Genomic DNA, 14,216 nt, shown 5'->3' with positions numbered 1-14,216 from the left:
TTGCAATATAAATATTGGGCTTTATGCAACATATTACCAATAGAGTTATACCACATATAACTCTTACGGTTTACGCGGCACACGTCAATAAAACTAACAGCTAGTTTGATCTTTTTCGACATCTTCAACATTTGTTGTCATATTTCAGCATTTTTTTACAAAATCCTAATTAATTTATACACCTAAACCCCATGAATCACACTGTCCATTAGTGAAAACTAAACGAAAATACGTGTGGAAGTTTTTGAGCTTATCGCGTTCAGACAGACTCACAGGTAGAACCGCCGGGACCTTGTTTTATAAAATGTAGTGATATGCGAAGCCGCTTAAAGTACCTAATTTACCCAAATCTGAAAAGACTTGTCTTTCAGTTGGACTTGTTTGTCAATGTTGTCAACGAATTGGAATATTATTTCAATGGAAAATCTTCTAAACTTCTGTTTCCTTGGTGATATTGTGATAAATATGATAAAATAATCAAACATAAGTTTGTATTTATTTAAATATGGAATGTCCTTGCAGCGTTCGTGTTTCCTGAGCATTATAATCCGGGTATGTTCAAGGCAAGAGTATATAGGCATTTTGTAGATAGGCGGCTTTGATATTGGATTACAACAGCATACATATACGTACATGTATGTACTTATAGTACATTACTGGCTAATGACAGAAATGTTACGATCAATCAACAGCCAATCGTTGTCCACTGCTGAACATAGGCCTCTCCCAAGGTGCGCCAAAGCTCCCTGTCCTCCGCCTTCCGCATCCAGTTGGTGCCCGCCACCTTCTTAAGGTCGTCGGTCCACCTGGCTGGAGGGCGCCCTACGCTGCGCTTGCCGATTCGCGGTCTCCACTCTAGGACTCGTCTGCTCCAACGGCCATCGGTCCTACGACATACGTGACCAGCCCACTGCCACTTCAGCCTGCTAATTTTGCAAGCTATGTCGGTGACTCCGGTTCTTTTCCGGATAATCTCATTTCTGATCTTATCCTTCAAAGATACTCCGAGCATAGCTCGCTCCATAGCACGCTGAGCGACTTTGAATTTGTGGACTAGTCCCGCAGTTAGTGTCCACGTTTCGGCACCGTATGTCATGGCAGGTAAGACGCATTGGTTGAAGACTTTCGTCTTCAAACATTGCGGTATAGACGACTTGAGGACTTGACGAAGGTTGCCAAATGTTGCCCATCCCAAGCGAATTCTTCGATCGGCTTCCTTCTCGAAGTTGTTCCTACCGACTTGTATTATCTGTCCTAGGTAGGTATATTCACTAACAACTTCGAGAGGTTTCCCCTCGACGTATATCGGTCCCGGCACGACATGCCTATTGAACATGACCTTGGTCTTGTCCAAGTTCATACCGAGACCGACACACCGGGAAGACTCGCCTAGGCTACGCAGCATTTCGGTGAGTTGTTCCAGCGACTCTGCTATGATGACGATATCGTCGGCAAATCGAAGGTGTGAGATGTACTCGCCGTTTACATTGACTCCATACCTAGTCCAATCCAGCGTTTTGAAAACGTCTTCCAACGCGTTGGTGAACAGTTTCGGGGATATTACATCCCCCTGTCTCACCCCTCTGCGCAGTTGGATCGCCTTCGTCTTACAGTCCTGGATGTGGACAGTCATTGTAGCGGCGTTGTACAGACATCTCAGTACCTCGATATATCTCCAATCGATATGACATCTCTGCAATGAGTCGAGCACTGCCCAGGTTTCGATGGAGTCGAAGGCTTTCTCGTAGTCCACAAATGCCATACACAGCGGCTGATTGTACTCTTCGGTCTTCTGCACAATCTGCCGAACAGTATGGATGTGGTCCACGGTGCTGTAGCCTGATCGAAAGCCGGCTTGCTCTGGGGGCTGGAACTCATCAAGTCGTCTGGCGAGACGGTTCGTGACGACTCTTGAGAACAGCTTATACACGTGACTCAGGAGGGAGATTGGTCTGTAGTTTTTCAAGAGGCTTTTATCACCTTTCTTGAAAAACAGTACCACCTCACTCCCGCTCCACGTTTCCGGGGTCTTGCCATGTTGGATGACGGAATTAAAGAGGCTTGCTAGCTCTTTCAGGACCGGAGTCCCGCCTGCCTTAAGCAACTCTGTTGTGATTCAGTCATCTCCCGGAGCTTTGTTGTTTTTAAGCTGTTCTAGAGCCGCCCTAATCTCTCCTTGGTCAACGACCGGGAGCTCCTCGGAGTAATGGCGCATAAGAGGGGCGCGCTGGTCATCAATACTGATTCCCACGGGTTTATCCGATCTTGAAGAGAACAACTGCCCATAAAACCTCTCTACTTCTCCGATAATCTCAGGCCAAGAGGTAACGACCCCACCATTTTCAGTTTTAAGTTTTGTCAGACGCGGCCTCCCAAACTTGCGAGCGAACACTTTCGATCCCCGATTTTGCTCAATCGCAGCCTTGATGGCACGGGTATTGGAGCGTCGGAGATCGCGTCGCGTCAGCGTTTTTATTGTTCGATTTAAGGCCTTATCTGACAAAAACGATGGTAGTTCTCGTCGTTTTCTCATGAGCTCGAGTGTCTCAGCAGAGAGTTTTGGTGCGTTGTCTCTTCTCTGTGGCGGAAAACACTTGCGGGATGTGTTTTGCAGTATTTTGACCAGCGTGTCGGTTCTCTCATCAATGCTGCTTATGGTTTCCAACGCGGTGAATTGATTTTGAAGTTCCATTTGGAACTTTTCGAAGCCTTGAGCAGCTTGGAGCATGGTAGGTCGGAGAGTAGACCTCATCATTCTCGATCTTTCGGCTTTTAAGTTGATATTTAGAGTGCCTCGAACCAAGCGGTGATCACTTCCGGTATTAAACCTGTTGATCACTGAAACATCTCTAAATATGTGCCTTTTATTCGAAATGATAAAGTCTATCTCGTTCCTTGTCACGTTATCGGGGCTTCGCCAGGTCCACCTCCTCTGAGGCTTCTTTTGAATGAAAGAATTCATCAAAAAAAGCCCCTGCGCTTCGAGAAAGTTTACCAGCATTTGCCCCCTGTGATTTCTGCAGCCCAAGCCGTAAGGTCCGACTTTCGATTCACCGCTATCTTGTACTCCCACTTTAGCATTAAAGTCTCCCATAACAACATTGTAGTGGGCCCTCGAGGTGTCGTTGAGGGCCTTTGCGATGTCCTCGTACATCGCTTCGACCACATCATCAGAGTATGTCGAAGTTGGCGCATATACCTGTACAACCTTCAGGGAGTACCTGTTGGAAAGTTTTAGGACAAGGTACGCTACCCGATTCGACACACTACTGATTTCCACAATGCTGCTAATGAGATCCTTTTTGACAAGAAAACCGACACCACCCTGGGAGAGGTTATCACCTTCGCGGAAGTAGAGTAAGTTACCGGACTCTAGAGTTATCGTGTCCTCCCCCTGTCTTCGGACTTCAGATAACCCCAGTATGCCAGTTTATATGACTTAACTCTACTTCTAATTCGGCGAGGTGATGGTCCAGCCTCATCGAGCGTCCATTATACGTTGCCATTTTCAGTCGTTTTATACGGTAGCCTGCCGTGAACCGGTGATTCTTAGCACCCCCTGCCCTGCCGATACCGCGACCGCTACCTTGGTCGGGCCTAGCGGGCTTGCCGGTAACTGGGGGCCTTTTTTTGGGCGCATCTGCCATTAAGGGAGGGGTTTGCCCATACTCGCCGCGCTGGGCAGGCGTGTTGGCGAGCCCAATGTTACGAGAAATGTTACGAGTGGTCTTTAAATTGTTTTCGTAAACATACGACTCGCTCGCCGCTTTTTTAATGTTTATAGTTCTAGAAAAAACATTCCCGTAATTGTTAATAAGAAGTGTAAAAAGTTTCAACTTAATTAAATGAACAAACTATTGGTTTTTTTTTTAAATATAGCATAATGTATTGACTGTTGACGGGGATGTAGGTAGCCTATTTCACTCTAATAATTTAAGAAATCACTTCGATTCTTAGTTCCGTTGACTGTGAAAGACACTTTCGTATTTAATAGTAAATTACTAGTTTGGATAAATGTATTTTTCTGTAACATACATTTTATATTAGGGTCAATAATAACAAACTTTTTAAATTACACATGTAAAAATAAATCTATTTTATCTTAAATAGGTTTTCGATTTAGTCGCACGTGTTTTGTATTATGATTATTTAAATTTTTATGTTAAAAAATGATTAATTAATACTACGTTTTTATTAAAAAAACATACTGCCATCAAAAATGTATTTTATTTATTTGATAATGTAAGTTATCTAAAAACAAAATATTATTACACAATTAGCTTAAATATATTAAGTTACTAACTAGATGACTGTTACGGTAAAACTAGAGATGATAGTCTAATGTGTGTAATTGTGTGCTTGTGTGTATATATATATATATATATATATATATATATATATATGTGTGTGTGTATATAACTCAAAAATCGAATATATCGTAGAGAGATTAAAATAAACTCATTATTTTCTTAAGCTCTACAATAACAGCACGATTGGTTTGATCAGTAAACAATATATTTTTAATATAAAAAAATCGATAAAATATTATATAGTATAGACAATTAAGTAAATATTAATTGGTATATACAAACAATGTGACGAGTGCAATGAACACGAAAATCGCTAACAAATAAAACATTTACGGCTATACGTTATTTCGCGAGTCACTAGTTAAACACTGCTGTCTACTTCTTTCGAATGTCAAATCAATAATGACAGAAAGGGAGACATCAGTGTTTAACTAAACAGCCGCTAAGCAACGTTTATAAGTAAGGTCATCAGTTTCATGTAGCCTATGGATTATATATTTATGTTTTTAGGTGTTGGTTGTACCCTAATGTGGAAACAAAACGGTATTTCCGCACCCTTCGTATACAATTACCGTGTTTAATTTATTTAACGTAAACATGGAATGGAGAAAAAATAGCGTTGAATGTCTGTGTATATATATAATAAATATAACAAAATATACATATATTTTATTTTTATAATTTATATAATGTTTGTATTCTTAATTGTATAAGCACCACTGAATTTTCATGTGCTTAATTTGTATTTTAATATGGCGAAGGAAAACATCGTGAGGAAACTTGCATGTGTCTAATTTCGTTGAAATTCTGCCACACGTGTATTCTACAAATCCGCATTGGAGCAGCGTGGTGGAATAAGCTCCAAACCTTCTCCTCAAAAGGGAGAGGAGGCCTTAGCCCAGCAGTGGGACATTAACAGGTTGTTACTGTACTGTATATTATATACTGGTGGTAGGGCTTTGTGCAAGCTCGTCTGGGTAGGTACCACCCACTCATCAGATATTCTACCGCAAAACAGCAATACTTGATATTGTTGTGTTCCGGTTTGAAGGGTGAGTGAGCCAGTGTAATTACAGGCACAAGGGACATAAAATCTTAGTTCCCAAGGTTGGTGGTGCATTGGCTATAAGCGATGGTTGACATTTCTTACAATGCCAATGTCTAAGGGCGTTTGGTGACCACTTACCATCAGGTGGCCCATATGCTCGTCCACCTTCCTATTCTATAAAAAAAAAAAAAAAATATCTAATTGATTTGATGGTCCTTAATTAGATATTATATATCATCAAATATATGTAAGGAATGTTTAGTGTTTCTTGCAGCGCCAATATATATTGACAGGTTATACTTACCATCAGCTAGACCATTTGCCTATTTATTTTTTTACAAAAATAATTTAAAAAATGTCAGTATATGTATGTAAAACCGTATTTGTTCGAATTATGTAACAAGTAACGTCGTAGCATTACGCTATGTCACATACTAATGAAGCAGTAATTATGTCGGCGAGGGGCTTCGCGATTCTGTTACGAAGGGGTTAAGTTGATAGGTACTTATCCAGTAATCGATATTGAATTCATTTGTTGAATTCAATTACAGAAGTATTTTTAAAATAAACGTTATCGAAAAAAAAACGACAATTATGTTAACAAGTATAAACTAACTTCAACTTAGGAGTAATCATTATTAATATTTTAAAAATAACTCGGTCTGCCTGACTGTAACACTTTCACGTCTAAACAACAAACCCATTGTGAATTTTAGTATGAAACTGACTTGAAAACCAAGGTAGGACTTAGGCTACTTTTTACCTTTTACCCCTCCTCCCCGTAATACGTAGGTAAAGGCTCGAGTGGTAACTAGTAATATATAAACTAAGGCCTAAGCCTATTATTTATTTGGTATTAAATCACGCGAAATTGAATTTTAGCGCAGCACTTACAAAATTTTATTGTAATATAATTCATTTATTAAATTCGTATTTTTTATACTTAATAAAAATAGAATATACATTAACACAGTTCAGTTCAGTAACAGCCTGTTAATATCCCACTGCTGGGCTAAGGCCTCCTCTCCCTTTTGAGGAGAAGGTTTGGAGCTTATTCCACCACGCTGCTCCAATGCGGGTTGGTAGAATACACATGTGGCAGAATTTCAATGAAATTAGACACGTGCAGGTTTCCTCACGATGTTTTCCTTCACCGTTAAGCACGAGATGAATTATAAACACAAATTAAGCACATGAAAATTCAGTGGTGCTTGCCCGGGTTTGAACCCACGATCATCGGTTAAGATTCACGCGTTCTTACCACTGGGCCATCTCTTCATAACACAGTACAACAATGATAATCGAACGTCCGAATCGGCTAAAATATTAATAATCGAATCGATAATTGAAATGGTAAATTGCTGCAATTACTATCTCCATCTGTCAACAGCGAATACACAGAGTATAGAAAGAAGGTTTTATTTGAATTTAGAAATTTCAAATGTTTTATTTTAAGTATTATACGTGAATTGTTTACTATTAGCGATAGAGAATTTGACAAGGAGTGATATTTAAAAATATTGCATACAAAAGGTATACAGGACTTTAATACCCTAAACAAAATCCGCACCGCAACAATATCCTACTGAGAGGGAAAATAGGACAGCTGTTAAATCCCCACCGTTAGATATTATATTTTACAATTATGTGTGCATTTGTATTAATTATTTGCACTTATATTGAAGATAATTAAATAAATCAGCGCCAAAGCAATTTCATTCGTTGATTAAGTTTGTTTTTTAACTACCCCCGCCCGTGGCTTTGTCCGCGTGTGAGGGAAGGATTGTTAGGTATGTCTGTTTCTGACAACGTGTAGGCATGATGATCGAATGAGTTGTTAACAAAGGAAAGCGAAACAAACATACAACCGAACTAATATTCGCATTATTTTTTTTATAGAGTAGCAAGGCGGACGAGCATATGGGCCATCTGATGGTAAGTGGTCACCAACGCCCTTAGACATTGGCATTGTAAGAAATGTCAACCATCGTTTACATAGCCAATGCGCCACTAACATTGGGAACTAAGATTTTATGTCCCTTGTGCCTGTAATTACACCGGCTCACTCACCCTTCAAACCGGAACACAACAATATCAAGTACTGCTGTTTTGCGGTAGAATATCTGATGAGTGGGTGGTACCTACCCAGACGAGCTTGCACAAAGCCCTACCACCAGTAAATTATTATTTAGCATTGTTGTTATATAAAATATAAATATTGTGGACAAACAAATATTATAGTTTTTGTATGTAACTTTGTATGATTTCTTTTTTATATGCGATGAAGTTGTCCTCTTGACAGATTTCGGTCACGGCAGCCATATTAAAAGCTCAAATTGTTGCGCATGACATATTAAAAGCTCAAATAATCCCACACACAGCGCATTCTTTATTCTCTCATCATCCAATAGAACGGAGATCCGATGACCAGAAAGAGTTCAGATACATGATCAAAGGCTTTACAAGTCTTCCGAGGCTTGAAAGTGTCAACTAAGCCCGAGTTGACTACTGATACTTCTTGACAGAAAACCCAATAACTTTTCATTACTCCGATTAAGGAATGTTGACGTAGATATTGAAATTATATTTATTCTGCAGAAATAGACCTCTAAACTATTCATCGCTCTAGAAGATAATTACGTGTATATATGTATATATACATATATATATAAAGAAATAGGTGTTTTATGTGTGGTGTTGGAATATATTTATTAATACATACTATTAATACACGAAATAAAAACAAAACTACGACCGCAGCTTTCCGCTTGTATAAGACACAGAGAACGTTATTGGGCAATTGTACACGCATATAAATATCGGAAAATAAAATAGAAATCTCAAAAATGGAATATTTAATAAGTGATATCATTTAAAGAATACTTTTTGGATAATGATACTTGGATTTAAACTTAGGTCCCAGCGTAGGACTAATGATGAACAATAATTATTAATACTAAGCACTTTGTAAATATTATGATTAATTTTAAAAGAATAACTATGTGAATTTCTTACATTTGATTTAAAAACCGTCGTTATAAGCTATATCATATTCATACTTATAGTTTAAAGAAGTTGCATAGTCACACACGATAGGCAGCATATACATAAATTAATTCAAATATCATTCCATTTTTATTATTTTGTAATATATTTGTAAATTAATCGTTCATGTGCCTTATTAAAATAAACAAAAAAAATATCCTGGGATACTACTGATGTAATGAATCTTGGAATTAACATTATACTTGAAAATAATAATATTGCACACGACAAGCGCATCCTGACACGAGTGGAGATTCATCCCATAATAATTATCATTTTTAGTAATTATATTAGCAATTGTTACTGCTCATATTGTTTACTTATATCTCAATATTATTTTATTGTATTAGTAAATAATGTTTTAGTTTCAAATCTATATTCATGGTTTTTCAATTATTAAAGGAGATGAGATTTCCAGATCCCATACATTTGTTTACGAATGTCGTAAATGTCGAACTGTATTTTATCTTTTCATATTATTTAAATAAATAAAACAATACTACGTATATAGTTTTATCTTGCTAAAACAGTATTCGCGATATTGGAAGCGTTCGTTTGAGAAACTACTTTGATATAATCCTTATGATGATATCTTTCTCAGGAAATATTAAACAACATAAAAATATACTTTAAAGCCTATATCTGTTAAAAACTAGTTATAGTTATTTATTACTACCATAATATTGTGAAAGTTCCATATCAATCGGGTTAGGAGTTTTTGCTTCAATCCGGAAAAATAAAGAAAATTACGTTTCGATAATGGCAGTATAATTAATGTTTAAAAATAGAAATAATAAAAATGAAACGTTAAAAATTATCTATTGGTTTTTTAAATATTAGCTTATTTGTGACATTAATGTTTACAGTAACAGTAACAGCCTGTAAATGTCCCACTGCTGGGCTAAGGCCTCCTCTCCCTTTTTTGAGGAGAAGGTTTGGAGCTTATTCCACCACGCTGCTCCAGTGCGGGTTGGTAGAATACACATGTGGCAGAATTTCGATGAAATTAGACACATGCAGGTTTCCTCACGATGTTTTCCTTCACCGAAAAGCACGAGATGAATTATAAACAGAAATTAAACATATGTAAATTCAGAGGTGCTTGCCCGGGTTTGAACCCACGTTCATCGGTTAAGATTCACGCGTTCTTACCACTGAGCCATCTCGATTAATGTTTATGGGCAAATTATTAAAACGAAATCCTTTATATATTTATTATTCGATTAAGGGATTTTTATTTTAAATATAAATTAAAACATTATGTATTTTAAACCGATTTTAAAAATAATAGAATTATTTTCTTTCATTTAATCTTAAAACGAAATAAATTTTAGCAATTACATTTTGAAATAAAATGAGTCCAAATATAATTTATCGGATTTGCGCGAGATATATTTAGTATAGACTTGACTATAAATAATGATTCTTGATTTATAGTTTTAAGCTTGTACCTTTTGTTCGCTATGGCGCGAAAATCATAATAATAACACAATGAGTTTGATCCTTGAATAATAATGTGATACGCTTTATCAAATTTATAATAAACGTAGTATATCCAAAAAAGTCGACATATTTTTTTATTTAATAAAAAAATAAGATACGCTTTCCTTTTTTATAACAATACAATAGACTAGTAAATAAATTATATTAAATACAAAATAAATTACAATTTAATATAAGTTGGATTTGTAACATTATTATATATAACATATTGCAATCACATATTACAACTTAATTTTAGTTTAAGGAATTATTAAGAATACTTCTTTAAAAGGACTTACAAAATTTAAAATAAAAAAGAAACTGTCATAAAATTCAAAAAAAGAACATAAAAAAATATCTTACCTCATATCGCAAGAGATGCACAAAATCTTAAAAAACAAATCCCGTACACAAAACCACCTTCTTGAGAAATACAACGGGAAATAGTCCAATGTGTAAAAACAAGAACGCTTATATAAAGAATTATTTGAAATTCAATTCGATGTTGAAAAATTGGTTTTGAATTGAAACCGAAATCATGAACGTGTAAGCCGAATTATGCACCTAGCAAGTGGACGATTATAGGACTGTTTAAATTTATTTCGCATAGTGATATTATGATATTAAGCTTTTCGGCACTCGGTAACGGAATGTAAGGGTGCGGTCACATTTACCGATATGTCGGGTGACGCGTGCGCCGCGACTGCACGGCTGCGATCATGCGTGTGCAGTGAGCGGGTGCAGTGTAACAAACAAACTAAACTGCACATCGAGCAATCTTAGGCGGGGTTCGCGCGTAATTTCACAGCTTTTAGCGGATTGCGCTTTGTAGCATGTGTTTTTTACGACCATTTTTTTACGTCACTCCATACTGAATTTATTGCATAGTTTTATGAATGAACTGATTGACGCGTGAAAAAACTATTTTTATATTTTTATCGTTTCGTTATAAATTATCAACGTAGAAATATTATAGTGTTTTAATTTTCTTTTTTCTGTAACAGATTTTCTGCTCGTCTGTCCTATTTCGGACAAAGAACTAGAAGTCTATATTCAAATTTATAACTTCCACAAGCAACGTGACGCACCGAAGTAGATAAAAACCTACAATATTATAAATTTTAACAATATGAACCAGTTTACAATTTGATATATTTGCCTCATTATTCATAGATAAAATACGGTTTTATTTATTATGTTTAAGCACGAACAATTATCACGTTTTCGATCGGACTCAAAGTGCTATTTAATTAATCGTAGTAAAAATAAAATGTCCGGCGCACGCGCAGCATCCGAGCGTCAGGTTTAAAATAACCAGTGACAATGGTCAGTTAGCTTTCTAAACGAAGGGGACAATACGCTTATATTATTAATTAAGATATGTTTATTTCCAAACGAATCTATTAATATATAAAAAGAAAACATACGTTTATAAAATACGAGTATATAATATGCAATCCACATTCTATTCTATATTTAAAAACATATATATATATATATATATATATATATATATATATATATATATGTACATTCTGGCTGAACAAAAAAAATAAGATAAATTTAATTGGGGTTTTTTTTTATAGAATAGGAAGGTGGACGAGCATATGGGCCACCTGATGGTAAGTGGTCACCAAACGCCCTTAGACATTGGCATTGTAAGAAATGTCAACCATCGCTTATAGCCAATGCGCCACCAACCTTGGGAACTAAGATTTTATGTCCCTTGTGCCTGTAATTACACTGGCTCACTCACCCTTCAAACCGGAACACAACAATATCAAGTATTGCTGTTTTGCGGTAGAATATCTGATGAGTGGGTGGTACCTACCCAGACGGGCTTGCACAAAGCCCTACCACCAGTAAAAAATACCTAAAATTACGATCTTTTCCTCTAACGAGTTTGTACCATTTTAAACTTCTTGGAGATTTTTTATTTTTTATTTTGAATACCTGATATTAAATATATGGCAGTGTGGTCTATCTATATGATATTTTTATAGTATACGGAGAGGTGTAAAGCAAACGTTTATTGCGATCCAGTTAAAATATGGTTATAGCCTGATAGGAAATAATATATAGCTCATCGTTAAATTACTGTATCGATTTAAGACACGAACAAAAAAGTACTATCTATTAAAAATAAATTTACTGGCTTTGAGTAAATTTTTATTTTAAATTACTGGAATCTGAAAATTTTAAGATTTTGATATATAAAGATTAATTATACTCAATTGGTATAATTATTGTGTTCCGGTTTGAAGGGTGAGTGAGCTAGTAATTACGAGCACGAGGGACATAACATCGCAGTCCCCAAGTTGGTGGCATTGGCGATGGAAAGAGAAATTGATTTATGCCTAGACCGTCCGCTCATAGCCCTACCACTAGTATGTGATATCCTTTTATTAAACTCAGGTCTGTCTCATAAAGAAGTCCAAGTCAAAGATCAAAGTTCTCTCTCTTGACTCTCTCTAGTTTCAACTTATAACACATATTTTGCATCCTTTTTTTTAACGGTGGAAAAACGCGTTACGCTTTTCCCCCACGGGAACAGTGGGAAGGGGGGTATATGGGGCTCGCCGGTGTCCAAGGCGCCGAGTGCGCCTCGAACATCGGAATGCCCACTAAAAAACCAGCAGTACCCTTTCCGTCTTAACGAGGAGCGCCACGGGATCGCTTTCGCATGCTACCGTGACGACATATTTTGCATCCTAATTTGAGATTTGGTTATACATATATTTGTGTGTGTATATATACATGTATAACCAATATATATTTCATATAGTGTTACTTGTATATGAACAAGGCCGAGAAGGTACCCTGTAAAACATTTTAATAGTTTTGCTTAGGATGAACGACAATATTTTATATCTATTTTCAATTTAATTTCACATTAATCTTGATTTTTATAGTGCAAGCGCTTCCCAGGCTTATTTTAATATCTATATCATGTGACACTATAAAAACGTATGAGGTATTTAATAATAAAATTTACTTTCGAAATTCTAACGATTTCACTTAACTAGCACTGGTCGAAATTCGAACATAGTCAAAGTGGAAAACATATGAATTTTCATAATTCGAACCTTTTTTGTCTACTCATGGTTATACGCCCAAGTTCATCGATAGCTCCATATTAACAAACAAAAAACATATTTGACAAAGTTAAATTCGAAATAACTATTCTTAATTCAAAATATCAATTAAATAAATAGAATCACTTAGATGCTGTTTCCAACGTTACAATGTAAGAAACATTATCATTGCCTGTAAGATATTTATTGGTTTGATAGCATTTTATCATTTGGTAGTTACTTTTTAAGATTTTATACCTGTTAGTATGTGTGAGTCAAGTTTTGCAAAACAATTTTAAACTAGTTCCAGCTGATTTCTGATTGAGTTTGATAGTTTTGGTGCTGATTTTTACTAATATTATAAATAAGAAAGTAACTCTGTCAGTCTACTACTGTCTGTTACCCTTTCACGTTCGTTTTTATGAAATTTGGTATGAAGCAAGCTTGAAAAGCCGAGATGGCCCAGTGGTAAGAACGCGTGAATCTTAACCGATGATCGTGGGTTCAAACCCGAGCAATAACCACTGAATTTGCATGTGCTTAATTTGTGATTATAATTCATCTTGTACTATATAACGGTGAAGGAAAACATCGTGAGGAAACCTGCATGTGTTTAATTTCACTGAAATTCTGCCACATGTGTATTCCATAAACCCGCATTGCAGCAGCGTGGTGGAATAAGCTCCATACCTTCTCCTCAAAAAAGGAGAGGAGGCCTTAGCCCAGCTGTGGGACATTCACAGGCAGTCACTGTTACAAACTTAAACCACAAGGTAGGACATATTTTGTTATTCCTAACACCTACATAGGTATGATAACATTTACCGTCTTTTATTGTAAACAATTCTAGTATCTCATTGGTTTAGTGGCTCATAAGACTTCAGCTCCCACGGCCTTGGGTTTAAATCCCAGTTCGAGTCAATAATTTATATTAGCCGCTCGGAACTTGGAAGTCGGTTGTGCTTATACTGCGTGCCTCGGAATGCTTCCGGCTTGCATAAGATTGCTGTTTCATCGGACTATAAGGTGGAATAGAGTATCTGCTGTTAAATTATTTGATCCTTAATGTTCTAATCCAATGCTGACCTCTGCTTAGAAAAGCGTTGGATTATTCATTTAAAAATACCGCTTCTTTGATAATCTTCTTTTCTTTTGAAACCGGACTAGTTCTGAATACATATGGTAGCTGAATGTAGAATGTATAAAAAAAACGCAAACTAATACGGCAGGATCTAGCTCATTAATACCTTATTCTAT

The 14,216-nt window shown here is 36.4% G+C and overlaps 1 protein-coding gene across 1 annotated transcript in view; it reads right to left on the bottom strand.

The window, feature by feature from the left end:
* LOC126771740 (uncharacterized) overlaps positions 1 to 10,602 on the bottom strand; it is a 47,732-nt gene extending 37,130 nt beyond the window's left edge. The window contains exon 1 of the mRNA XM_050491809.1: positions 10,249 to 10,602. Within this exon, the coding sequence (XP_050347766.1) occupies positions 10,249 to 10,253 (5 nt within the window). The 5' untranslated portion in view covers positions 10,254 to 10,602. The remainder of the gene's footprint in view (positions 1 to 10,248) is intronic.
* Between the last annotated feature and the right edge of the window lie 3,614 nt (positions 10,603 to 14,216).

Source organism: Nymphalis io, chromosome 11, assembly GCF_905147045.1.
Source record: "Nymphalis io chromosome 11, ilAglIoxx1.1, whole genome shotgun sequence".
Classification (NCBI taxonomy): Eukaryota; Metazoa; Arthropoda; class Insecta; order Lepidoptera; family Nymphalidae; genus Nymphalis; species Nymphalis io.
The sequence above is the reverse complement of the archived record's forward strand: the minus strand, read 5'-3'. Positions and strand labels throughout refer to the sequence as shown.